Genomic DNA, 13,690 nt, shown 5'->3' on the forward strand with positions numbered 1-13,690 from the left:
GCTGAATCAGTTTCCAATTCCCACTGCTTAATAGGATCTGTGCTATACAGAAAACCACCTAGGTAGTTTCAAACACAAAATGAACGACTCATTATACATCTCATTATACAAAACTCAGAAAACTTGTATTGTAAACCTTCCCTGAGGAGTAATGCCAAGTATTATGGATTAGGTGCAACATTACACAGCCCTTTCAATATTCGCACCAAGTACTGCATGTTGATACTGCACCTAAAATAGGACACACAACCTTGCTGTAGTAAACACTCGTTTAGTCAGCAAACAGCATAGAGGTGCAATTAGAATGTAAATCAGCAGTAACTCCTCATACTCTCTCTGTTATTTGGGGGAAAATAACTTGTCGCTAAGGGACAATCTCAAACCTGGCAATGGTGTATGCAGCTAACACTCTTTCCAAATCTCATTTGGTGTTCACAAACACTTTCCAAATAATTTTTACAGCAGTAGCGTAACCAACTTAAAAACAGTTACCTGGCATCCCTTCCACACTCTCTAGACACGAATGTGTCTACCTGGATGCATGAACAAACTGTACAGAGCAGTCTCAATAAGCACTGAGGTGGAAGGGCTCCATCTAGTCCCACTCCTACCCGAGCAGGGATACCCAAAGCAGGGCGCCCAGGACCGTGTCCAGGTGGCTTTTGGAGACCTGCAAGGAGGGAGACTACACAGCCTGATAACATGAGAAGGCACACACACGTACACCAAAGTCACACACATGGATTCAGAAACACACAGTCAACATTATGGGCTGCCTATCTGCATGAGTAATGAAAGTTACGTGAAATGGCCGTCTGCACGCTAATCACAGGATAGAGAAAGGCTGGAGCATACAGACATCAAATGGCTCTCTAATAAGTCACGTGAGCCACCCCCAGCCAGCGTGAGGTTCTATTTAAACACTCTGCCAAAAATGCTCTCAAACTTCTAACATACCTTGTAATTGCTCTGTAATAAAGCAGCTCTTGAAAGAAAAGCAGCTTCACAAAAATGCAAGAACGAAGCCTATGAAAGCACTGGTGTTTTAGACAGTACCTTGCACAAACTACTTGAGTATCTGTTTAGAGTCTTAGATATCTTGGGTTTCACCTTGATTCTTAAAAGTCACTTTAACATAGGCAGGAAAACACTGCTTGTTTGTATGTCCATATGTGTGATTCTTCAACTGCATTCTTCAAAATTATTATTTTCACTACATTACAGGCAGGTATCATGAATAACATTGCAATTACAACCTAACAGCAGATTTCATGGCAGATCTTTCCACCCAGTCCCTGGAACTCATTAATCAAGCCTATGCTTTAATGTCGTAATTATTACATGCTATTATAACTGTAACTTTTCCCAACATACAAAGGAACATTATTTTACTATTTAGATGAATTCCTTACTGGGCAGAGTAGCGTCACAAAAAAAAAAAAAAAATACTGCCTGCAGACAGTAAGTTCTTCACATTACCAGTCAGGCTACTGATACCATGGGGGATCCTGAGCAAATTCGTTCCTTTCTTAACACCGGTGCACCTTGCTGTCTGTTAAGAATGTGCTCCTGAAAGGTGAGATAGCAGTTCAATAGACAGGGAAACAATTTTTCCCACAGAAGGATGTACACAGTAACTTAAGGAATGCACACCATTTTAATGTGGAGGTACAGTACACATGACACAGCAGACAGAGCAGACAGCAAGTCCATCAACTGTCAAGTCAGTATCCAACAGTGACAGCAGAGGGAGAGGAGGTGCTGGCTTTTCAGAAGCTGGCTTAGTAACAGCTGGAGATATAGAATGTGTAATTAAAACAACAACAACACCACCAATCTCTCCCCAAAAAACAAAATCACACAAAAGTTGGCTGCTAATTGGCCTGCAACTTCGATCAGCAGACCTCCTGTAACATGAGACTGAATCTCCAGTCATGCCATCCAGTCACCGTGAAAGATTTCAGCTGTTTCATTTGTGAGGCCAAACTTTCAGCACAAGCATTCCTGCTGCCTCTCCAAGAGGGTGGTTTTGCTGTCATCATCCTCCTCAGAGGCACACTGAGGTCAATCAAGGGTAAAGGACAAAAGCAGGATAATGACAACAATTAGAACTACAGGGTATTAAATTATCAATAGCAGAAGTCAAACTAGAGACTGAGAACACATGGACGGCACAGTGTTACACACCTGCTTTCCTCATCCACAAATGTATCTTGTCTACTCAAACCGCAAAAGTCACTAAGCAGGAGCTGCCTCTCATGAGTGTTTACATATTGCCTAATCCTGCCAACCTTGGCTGTGACATCCATGCACTAATTGGGTAAAAATAAGAGAGACAACTAATTTCAGCATAGGTGTGTTACTCTGAGGAGCTTCACCTCACACACTGAAACAGAAGATACTTCCACAAGAAGCCAAACAGTACCTGTAAGAAGTAGGCAAGATAACTGGAAGTTGTATCTAAGGTAGATAAGCTCTCATTCTGCTTCCAGGAGTGCTGAGCATAAAAATGAATTCCAGGCCACACATCAGACTCCATATGGATGAAGCTACTATGTGAAACACTCAGGACTCTACCACTGAAGGGTTCTAGGCACACAGGGTCAGTTACACACGTCCTTAAACACATTCAATGCCTTGACCAACAGAAGCAAACAGAACAATGGTTATGAAACCAATGTCTGGATTCTAGTTAGAGTATCAACTTTGTCACAGTATTTTAAGGTTTATTTAAGAAACAAGCAAAACAAGCCACATACACACAGGTACTTAATTTGCTACTTAATGAGTTTCATACCAGCACAGCAGAATCTCACAGTTTATTCAGGCAGTCCCTCATTGCTCAAACAACTCAGCAGGCAACCCATACAAAGTAGGTAACAAATGCCTCAAAAAGTAGACTGTTCTTTAAAACAAAACAACGCAAACCAAAACATAACAAAAGTACACATCCTTCACACCCTTTAAAAAAAAATAATCGGGTAAGTCACTATCTAATGACCTCCAATCACACCACCGACAAAGCAATCTCAGCATAAACAAATCTCAAATTCCTCAGTTTCTGCTCCAGCACTGTTCACGTCTTACAGGAACTATAAACGTCTGGAGAAAAGTGAAATGAATCAGTATGAAGTTATTTTTCAAATGGCTCTTCAGCGGTGTGAGAAACCTGCCACCATGAGATGCAGAAATTGGAGGCTGAAAATCTTCCAGGCCGTGCTGCAATCCACAGCAACCCCCAACAAGAGTTGTACATGTTGAGGGCAATGATGAAGAGGTAAGTCTTGGCCACAGCAGCTGTGCCCTATTTTGCATCCTCGTACCCTCAAACGAAGAGCCTGGAAGTCTCCATCACGAGAAATGCCCACTTCTGGAAAATGGAAAGCAGCAGCATCTGGAATGATCCTTAGCTGTAAACACTGGGATCATGACCAGAGGAGGCTGTGGGGAATGATTATTGCTGGACAAAGTGTCTGGAATGGTGGTGAGAATGAAGGGAGGGAAAAAGGTTAATCACAAGCTGGGCACAAAAAGCAGCAAGTTCCTGTGATGAGCTCATTCCTTCTCAAGTGAGCAGCAAGGGAGGAGAGAAAGACACTGGGATGGGATCAGATATACAGCTTTGCCAGGTCAGAGAAGGGGGAAAGGGGAGGGAAAAACAAAGGAAGATAAGCAGGCCCCTTCACTGAGTCATACCAGAGCTACTGCCTCTGGAAGGGAGCCAGATCTCAGCTGGAGCATTTGCCTCTGCTTTTTTCCTCTGAGAAAGACAAGGAAAAGCAAAGCCACCAAACTCAGCCGCCCACCTGAAAAGCTGTATGTGGGTGACTTTTTGTGCTGCCCTGAAGAAAGATTCATTTGTGGATCAGCAATTTCATGATATAAAATACAGAAGTCTTCAAAAACAGACAAATATCCGCAGTTGAGGATGGCAGACATATTATTCCTCAAACCACACATTGCTTTCTCTAGGTAAATTTCTAACCTGACTTCTCCTAACTCTTTCATCAATTAAAAGCCTACGACCCTTTAAAGCAATTTCAAACTGTACACCTATTTTGTAAAAATTTATCCTGTAGATCAGCCTCAAATCACCCCCAAATCAGAATTGTGACTTCAAGTATTCTGACTACACATTTTACAATACCCATTATCACATACCAAGAGGTATCTTGAATGTGGTTTTAGAGTATCCTCAGCTACTCGTACACAGTGTTGTTAAGCAAAATCATTAATTTAGCAACTGCAGCTCATTTATTAACATCCTACATAACATGACATGTACTCTTATCCTGATACCTTTATGGATGGATTTACAGTTCGGTTCTGTCTTCCAGCAGTTGAACAACACCTGACAGAAACACCCAGCTGAGCACTCGCATGCTGCTATTAAGGCAGCCAGTAAAACCTTGAGGAAAAACTCCAAGACCTTGAGAAGGCCAAGGAATAAATCACAGCCTCGATACCACACTTTAGTAACAGGAATGACAAATCAGGAATCACCAATGAAACAGAAGACTGTACGTAAACAGAAAATCCAATTTTCAGTATACTTCCCATTGTTACAAATAGACCTTGCGATTCCTCAAACTTTTTTTTTTTTTAAATATAAAAAGCACTTACAACAACCGCCAGCCAGCAGACCAGAAATGCTGCCTGAGAAGATAATTGAAATTTTGTTTCATACCTGAGCATTAGCTAGTGAATTAAAGCCCACTGGTTTTAAACACAAATAGCTGGATCATGAGACTCCTTTCGAAACGCAAAAACAACTACATCAAATAGTATCTATGATCTTATACAACAAAGCACGAATTTAATACTGCCTTCATTGTATTAACATCATGGCAGTGTTGCAGCATTTCTGAAATTTTACTTACGTCCAATTCATTATGTTAACAGACATGAAAGTCTGCTGCAAGAATCACATGCTAAAATGGAGTGAAGTGGCTTAACCCAGCTGAGTCCAAACAGCATTTCTCACAGTGTTTTACTTCACTATTTGCTTTCGTAGCCAGAATTTTACTCTTCATACATCGTGAGAAAACAGAATAGCAGATGGATTCTGCTTAAAGAGCTTTCTGAGTTCTTGCCTTTTTAGCTCTTACTAAGCAAAAATGTAGGATACCAAAAGATGACGTGCACGGGTCTTCTGGAATAGAATGCAATTCCATCTCCAGAAGACCTACAGAAATTGGCAAGCATTATAGCAAGAACAGTCCATTCCAAGAGTTCATTCCTCCATTAGTTTTAAACAGAAGTCTCTCTTTACTTCCCCCAGCCACCATTACCACAAACCACTTCAATTTCATAGATCATACTGGCAAATCATTCCAAAGTGATTCTTAAACACAGGATTACAGAAAGGAAAAAAAAGTCATCAAAGATAAGAACATTGAGAATCTTCTCATTCATACACCTTTGAGAACACAGCAGAGGTAGAAAGAGCGAGCGCTCTCAGAACCAATGTCCATGCCTGACACTGGGTACAGTACCGCCAGACATTAACTTTGTGAACATCTACACAAATCATTTGCACGCACCAATCCATCTCCAAGCACTCAGTAGGTGGAATTTGGAGCCTGGTTTGACCTTGATTCCCAGTTAGCTGGGCAGCACAGCCACATGGCTTTAAGCACACCAAGATTCATGCAGAGCTCACTGTGCCAGAGGTGTGGCAGCCTACACAGGTGCAATGGTTCACTACTACACCAGCAGGGCAGCAACTGAACACCTGTCCTGCAGGCAAGGTGCATGAGTTAAGCCCAATGAGAAGGGATTTTCCTAGCCAGACCAACTGAATCAAAGACAAGAATCATGCTGTCTGTAAGCCAAACAATAGCACACATAACAAGACCCTACGTGGGTATATTAGAAGTTGTTTTTACTGTTTCTTTATCCCGAAGAAAGTGTTAACATAGATGTCAGTGATTATACATTTTCTTTTTTTGACTCTCAAGCAAAGCGTCACCCTCTCTCTGAAACCAGGTACGCTGCTTCTGACAACAACATGCTTACCTCAACACCTCTGCAGACAGGATGATGTTTGGGAAAAAAAAAAGAAAAAAAAAAGAAAAAATAAGGCTGAGATGCAGTGAGAAGCTCTTGAAGCTTATTAACAAAGGTTACAAATACAGAAAAGAAAAAAAAAAGCCATTAAAAAGTTCAGCAAGGAACTAAGCAGATGATAGCCAAGTCACGCTTCCTCTGCACAGCAGAGCAAAACGCGTTTTCTAACCAACATGAATTAGAAACACTTCTATTATGCAAAGTAATATTAAAGTTGGTTTGGGAAGCTAAGGGTTTCCTGCTGCACTCCTAACAGCCAGACACCTAAACTGCCTTGCTGTTTACTTTAGGATGCCACATTCATGATACGGCATAGCCCAAACATATTTTCTTTCAGGAAAATGAGCCTTAATGCATTAACCACACACACGCACACACAGCCTGATACCTGCCAGACAACCTCGGGCTCTACATTTTTTAATAATGAAATAGCTACTCGTGCAATTACATAAATATTATTACATAATATCTCCTTTGTATGCAAAATTAGAGCTACAATAGAAGAAGGTCCCACTATTCCAGGGCTGTGCCTGTTAATCCCACTCATCCACTTGGTGATTTGGAGCCACAGATGCTCCAGATCACAGAAGCTTTTGTAGCACACATTCCTCTGATCTGAGAGCAGGTAAATGTAAAACAAAATAACCGTAAAACAGCATGTTTTTCTGTATAATGGAACGAAATACACCGTGCCGTTCTATCACGCTGTTTTTTTTTTTTTTTTGTCTCGCCTCATGCCTGATGTATGGGAGCAACGCTTTATTTCCAACGCGTCAATAAAATACAGAGAAATACCTTAATTCCCAAGGTCAGCATTACACAACGCGAGCATAAAGGGAACGCGGCAGCGATCCCTCGCACGTCCAACCCCCAAACGAGGACAGCCCTTCGCTTTAAACTTCGATTCACGCACGGCGCACCCGGAATCGATACCGAATCCCGCTCCCGAACGCCGCGGCCGTGAGGGCGCTCACGGTCAGAGCCGCCCGGGCTGCGGGGACCCCACGCCGAGGGGGGGAACGTGACATGAGGGCGCCCCCAGGGCCGACCCGCGGCCGTGCCCCGCAGTGCAGCACGGGGCCGCCGCTCCCTGGGGCCGTCCCCGCGGAGGAGTGGGGGGGGGGGGGGGGCGGTGGAGGGGAGAAAGCGCCGCGGCACCGCCGCGTGCACGGCTCCGGCGCTCGGGCAGCTCCGGCCGGGCCGCGCCGCGCACAAAGCCCCGCGGGCCGCGCACCTGCGGCCGGGCTCGGGCAGGTGGGGAGGGGGCCGCGCCCCCTCCCTGCCACAAAGCGCGGCCCAGCGCCTTAGGGTCCCTTACCTGCGGGGGTGGCACCGAACACTCTGACGACGGGCACCCGCCGGGTCGGGGCCTCTCGGAAGTGCGACTGGCAGGGGTCCAGGCCGGGCAGCGGGCTGCCCATGTAGTAGTCGGCGGTCACGATCCTCACTGAGAACATGGTGTTGGCCGCCGCCGCCGAGGCGCGCACTGAGCGAGGCGCGGAGCCCCCCCCGCCGCAGCGAGGGAGCGAGCGCAGCCCCCTGCCCGCCCGCCCGCCCCTCCTCGGCGCGCGCAGCCCCACACAGGCGCGCGCCGTCTCCTTCTGTCCGCCTCTCGCCCGCCCGCCCGCTCGCTCCCCCCCTCCGCCCGCTGCTGCGCCGGGCGCGTGCGCGGGCCGCGCGCTCCCGCTCGGGGTCGCCCCCCCCAACGTCAGGCTCTAGAGCCCCGCCGGTCGCCGGCGCCTGAGGGGTAGCGCGGGCTGCTCCCCCCGCAGCAGCGCGTACGCCTCGGCGGCGGCGCCCCAGCTCCGGGCTGCAGCTGTTGTTGCCATGATGATGATGTCACGGGCGCAACCACTCGGGGAGCGGCGGGGGGAGGACGCGGGGCTCACGCACACGCATCCCGCCCCGGGAACGAGGGGAGGGGGGTGAGGAAAATGTCCGCCCGCCGCTCTGCCCCGGCCGCTCCCTCAGGAAGGGGGCTCGGCGGCTCGGCGGCTCGGCGCTCGTCCGGGCGGGCTTGGGGCGAGGCTTGCGGAAGCCCGAGCCGCCGGTGGGGCGGACCGGGGAGCGCCGATGCGCCGCCATTGGGTTAAGGCGGCCCGGCCGCCATTTTGGATGCCGAGTCGCCTCGCTGCGGGAAGGTGAGTCGGCACGCGGCGGGGATTAACGGCGCCGAGATACAAAATAAAAGCACGGCGGGCGGCCGGGAAGTGCTGAGGGCAGCCGCGAGGTTCCTCAACCGCTGCCCGCGGGGCCGCACCGCAGCGTCCGGGCCGCGCTCCCGCCCAGCAGTGCGCCCCCTCCGGCGGGCGGCCGAGCACAGGGCGGCGGTTGGTTTGCGGCGGGGCGGGGCCGGGCGCGCTGCGGCGGAGCGGCGGGGCTGGGCCGGAGGCTGGGCCGGGCTCTGCTCGCGACACGCCCCTCTCCTCACAGCTGCCGCTCCGCTCTGTGCCCCGCGCAGCGAGGGGAGGTCGGGACGTGCCGTGCCCGAACGCCGCAGCGTTCGACCTTGGCTCGCTGAGGGGTGGGGGTGAGGCGCTTTGCTGCTTGAATCCCAGCAGAAGTGGGGAATCGCCTAGGAAACCGGCGTTAAGTTATGGGGAAAAAAATAAAGAGCTGTGGAAGCTAGGTGCGTCTCAACCCCCGTTTGTGATTTGAGTGAGAATCGGGGGGATTTAGGGCTGTTTATTTGGTCCCTGGGCCGCTAGGAGAACTCACTTCATAATTTTCGGCTCATTAGGGTGGGTTTTGACTTAAAATGGTAACCAACGCCTCCAGCTGTGTTCCCTCTTGTAGTGTCTTTGTCTCGGAGCTGAGGCTTTGGGGAAAAAATACCAGAAGAGTTGACTGTGTGCAAGGACTGCCTCTAAAAAAGCAGAATCTTGGTAGATGTACCCAGAATTACGGTGTTACATATGGGTGCAGGGCTGGATGGCGGGGAGACAAATGTACAAATCTGTAAAATATGACAGAAGTCCAATATGTGGAACATCTGTTTCACATTTTCCTTACATATGTTTTGGTTTTAGACTTAAACAAAAGACAGGCCAGGCAGTTGCTACCCTTCGTTTTTTTCACTGTAATGAGCAGGAAGCTTGCCTGTCTGCTTCAAGGGTAGCTGCTGTCCTGCTCTCCCATTGTACACTGTCTGTTTCCCCTGGCCTGCCCCTCTATTCCTTCTGAAGCTTGCGTTTATGCAAACACAAGTAAAAAATGTCAAGTCACCTCATCTTCAAGAAGTCTTGCATCACAGAAGTGAGGAGTTGCAGTAGGATTAAAACCCGAACTGTTACATTGAAAATATAACTGAGCTACAACTTCTTTTTTTTTTTTTTTTTTTTTTTGGACAGGCTGGTATTTAGAAACCCTTTGGAACTTAAAGAATATTCTTTTTAGAAACGCCTGATTTTCATGAAGACTAATAAATCACTAGGAGGTCACGGGTGGAACATGTTGCTAAGCAGTATTTCCAGCCCTTGCTATTTGAATGCATTTGGTACTGTTGCTTAATTGCTGCATTTCCCTGATTTTCCATAGAACTTCAGTATGGGCACCACTCCCTTCCACGCTCTTGTCTTTCTGTCTACATGATTGTCTGAATTCCTGAGTATTGCATCTTCCCACCACTCTTACTTCACTGACTGCTTAATGGCTTTCAACACCAACAGATGTGCTGTGTTACCCCTTAAGATACTACCACACTAGCAGTTCATTTCTGTGAGATACTGATCCACTGCTATATTCTGTTGGTATATATACCCAGGCAACAGAACACAGTATGTATCTGCACCTCAGCTGAGCTGGTACATAACCCAAGGCATTTAAGCTGCTGAATATTCTGGCTTCTTCTAAACAAGCATTGTGCTTGATGTGCAGGCACAAGTTCACGTCTGTCAGCTCTGCTGAAGCGGAAGCGGTTTCCCACAATAGCATAGTGTAGATATCAGGAATCACTTTTTAGAAGCATGAGCCAGGAGTCACTAAAGCACGTAATTCGCTCTTCTATTACAACTAAACATTTTTGTTTGTTAAATCAGGGAGGGCTATGTTTTGAATTAAGAGGAACTGTTGAAAAAGGAAGATGACAGAACTGAGACAACACTAATACCTAAACTGCAGCCAGATTCCTGTCCATATGATCTTTCAATTCCTGAAAATGTTGTAAGAGACCTTAGGAAAAAACTAAGGGACTTTCCTTCTTGATACAAATAGTGTGATCCAAGTAGTAGTCTCAGTCATGAAGACATCTCTTTGGTACTTCCTCTGAGATACGGTTTTTCAGTTTCTCTTCATTTCATAGAGCACACTTCTGCTTTCATATTCTTCTTGCAGTCACACAAAGGATGTGCGGTCACACCAGGATGAGAAGGTATTTTCACAAAAGGTTTGAGCCAGCACTGTCAGGAGAGGTCCCCTCCTTCCTCCTCCTAGTAGTGGAGTGACTGCATAATAAACTCAATTCAGATGCTGGTCCAGGTAAAGGTGATCCAACTAAAAGTGTTGGCTTGGTTTTAACCTAGATCAGGTCCATCATCTGCCTCATTATGAATGTAGAAATGCCTGCGCTTGCACAGCGGAGGAGACAGAGCAGGGGCTGAGTTTGAGTAACAGGGAGCAAAAAAGAAGGCTTCTTCCAGCAGTATTGGCTTATGGTAGCATAAGTTGATCACTAGGTTAAGGCACTGAGGTCTGAGGAGCATCGATAGCATTGTCAATTTAACCGTTACAGTAGAGAGCAGAAACAAAGTCTGTTTCTGGATTTTCCTACGTTTTAGCTTGCGTGTCAGGGTTTGTCCTTAGTACTTACCTTATTTGTTGTTTGTTCACGTTGTGCACATCTATTAATTATAAATGATTATTTATCATTATCGTTTATTATGATCATTTATTATTATTATTATCATTTATTATGATTATATTATCATTATAAATGATTTTTGATGGAGTTTATCCTCTACTACCTGGAAATGCTGACATCCTAGGATGTGAGTAATTACAAAAGGAAGCATCATGGTTGCAGAGCACTGCCACCCATTTTCTATGGTATCTTCAAACGCTGTGTGTACTCTGCAAGGTTTTATTCAGTTTCCTGTTCTAAAGCAAGCACCCCTTTCTCTGCTCCAGTTGCTAAGCAGCAACTCCCCATTAGCCAGCCACGTATTTACATGAAAATAATCAAGCTTGCATATATATAACTGCTTCTAATCATGCAGTTAAACAACTGTACAGTAAAAAATGAGTATTATTAATATTAGTTATCATCAAAACTCATTATTTTCTTTAAAGTTACAACGTCCACGTAGAGTAAAATCAGTACAGGTTTGCTTTTCTTAACAAAAGACGTTTCAGTCTCTTCTTTCTCTTACTTCACACCGTATGCCTACTTAGAAAAATTGTTCGAAAATGGTATTTGCAATTCCCCCAAAATATATAACTGCGGTTATGAGCAGACAGAACTAACTAGGTCAGAGAAAAGCCATCTTTTGCAAGTGTCTGATTACAATAGCAAAATGCAAAAGAACTTGGTGGTAGAAGATTAGACTATAGTACAGAAGGTAACATTTTGTACAATACATCCTAACTTCATAATTGACTTGTGTATCCACGTTTGAGTTCCTGCCAATTTTCAGGGCATTCGGTATTTCTGTTTTTATTGGCTTGGTCATCATAGGCAAGCACACAGGAAAATTCTTTATGTGAGAGTGCTGACAAACGTTTCTTACTCTCCCAGTAGTTAGACCTACTCTTGCTATGATTTGAGGCAGCGTTGTGCATGCCCACTGTACTACATACCACTGGAAAGTCAAGTGCTACATGGCTGTCAGCAGACAAAAATGTAAGCAAAAAAAGAAAAGCAAGAAGCTGAGCAACTCCCAGGCTACCAGACTGGCTTAAAGAGCCACTCGGGTTGCAGAATTCATTTGTAGAGGTAACTGTGCTTTGGAAATAGTGCTTAAGATTGTAATTCATGAGAGCTCTTAACAAAAAAAAATAATTCTTAGTGAATAGATACAGGCTAGGCAGTTGGCTCTGATGTGTAATGCAGTTGGGTTCTGTCAAAACCAGAGCGATAACACATTTAATTAATGGTCTTACACCAACATTTTGCCACTAGAAAACTGATGAGAAAACTGGCCTTGTCTCAAGTGTGAAAATACTTGGAAAGTATTAAAGCAGTCTTTTAGCAATGATTCTTAGTAAACCTGTCAGAGCAAGAATGGTGCCACATGATTGAAAGTGAAATACATTTGAAAGAGAACCCAAGAAAGCATTATGGGCAACCATTGCAGTATGTGGGGCCTAGGAAAAAAAATAAAACACAGAATAAAAAAGAACATGAAAGAAAATTCTTTCCTGTATTAGAGGTATTTTTGTGGGAGGGATTGTTTTGGGTTCTGTTCATTTATTTTTCCTTTCAATATAATTTATTTTACTGACAAAGGAAATGAATTAGGGTTAATTTGCGCTCCAAGAAAAAGATTCAGTTTAGTGCCATATGAGAAATTAAGTTGGGTGCATAAAGAATTTCTAATGGGAAAGGAGGGCTATAAAACTAGAAGCTGTCTATAAGCAAAATCTGCCATTTAACATCTATAGGAGTGTTTTATTTAGTGCATAAATAAGAATGGCTGATAACCTTAATTCTGGAAAACAGATACACATAGGAAGAGTTGTCTGGCTTGCATTTAAATAGAAGTGTTATAATATCTTGTCTTGCATATCAAGTGCAAGGTTTTGAACTTGAAAGTAGCTAAGAATCTTCCGCTCTGAACTAGAAACTCCTTAACCAGAAGTGGCAGAAGAAAAGTTCTGGAAGTGAGGCCTAAAATGCATGAGGTTATTTCCATGAAAGCAAGTGATACATCAGTGTGATTGTACAAGAGCTATTGTACAAGATCTTAGGTCCTAGGATCAAGGTCCTAGCTTATTTGGGCTATTTTTTTTTTTTTTAAGTCATCAAGAGAATATAAGATTCATTTGACTCCATCTAGGAAAACGGACAATGAAAGAGAACACAAGTGAAGTTTGTAAGTATATCACTAACTTTGGCATAAGCAGGAAGGAAAAATATTTAAGCAGAAGAACAGTACTGATATAGAATGATTAGCTTCAAACTGGTCATAATAAATTTAAGCTGGAGATCAACTGGACATGAAAGATTTCTCACCAATGGAGGAAAGAGTTTCTTCTCTGTGTGGAAGTAGGAGAGCAGAGCTTTGTAACAAGTTTTATTATGGAAGTTGATTAGATTACCAAAGGAGGTTCTGTGATGTTCTTTGCTGTTTATCACACGACTGAATCTGATGATCAAAATTTTAGAAGAATTGCATGTAGTTCACTGAACATTTCAATTATGGGTTCCTCTAATTGATACAGATGATTTAGCCATTAGGAGAAAGAGCTTTCATCATCATTGCACAAAACACATTCTATGCCATGTTTTCATTTCAGAAAACCTTAGCTGTATGAAATACAGTGCAGCAGGTTATACTGCCACATTCCATGTGCGTGCAAATAAGTTACATATACAAATTCTTATACATAATGCTTATATGAAGATACAAAACTACTTTTAAACCATTTTGCTTCCTGGGTTGCATTTGTTTTTAGCAATGTACAT

The 13,690-nt window shown here is 44.6% G+C and overlaps 1 protein-coding gene and 1 long non-coding RNA gene across 4 annotated transcripts in view; one reads left to right on the forward strand and one right to left on the reverse strand.

The window, feature by feature from the left end:
* Positions 1–7,599, reverse strand: part of REV3L (REV3 like, DNA directed polymerase zeta catalytic subunit) — a 114,419-nt gene extending 106,820 nt beyond the window's left edge. The window contains exon 1 of the mRNA XM_052678573.1: positions 7,388–7,599. Coding sequence (XP_052534533.1) covers positions 7,388–7,526 — 139 coding nt within the window. The 5' untranslated portion in view covers positions 7,527–7,599. The remainder of the gene's footprint in view (positions 1–7,387) is intronic.
* Positions 7,600–7,709: 110 nt separating this feature from the next.
* Positions 7,710–13,690, forward strand: part of LOC128078501 (uncharacterized) — a 31,123-nt gene continuing 25,142 nt past the window's right edge. For 2 of the 3 annotated variants that reach the window (XR_008205683.1, XR_008205679.1), the window contains exon 1: positions 7,710–8,210. This is a non-coding gene — a long non-coding RNA (uncharacterized LOC128078501). The remainder of the gene's footprint in view (positions 8,211–13,690) is intronic. The other variant, XR_008205678.1, reaches the window with a different exon arrangement.

This window comes from Tympanuchus pallidicinctus, unplaced genomic scaffold, assembly GCF_026119805.1.
Source record: "Tympanuchus pallidicinctus isolate F22 unplaced genomic scaffold, pur_lepc_1.0 scaffold1, whole genome shotgun sequence".
NCBI lineage: Eukaryota > Metazoa > Chordata > Aves > Galliformes > Phasianidae > Tympanuchus > Tympanuchus pallidicinctus.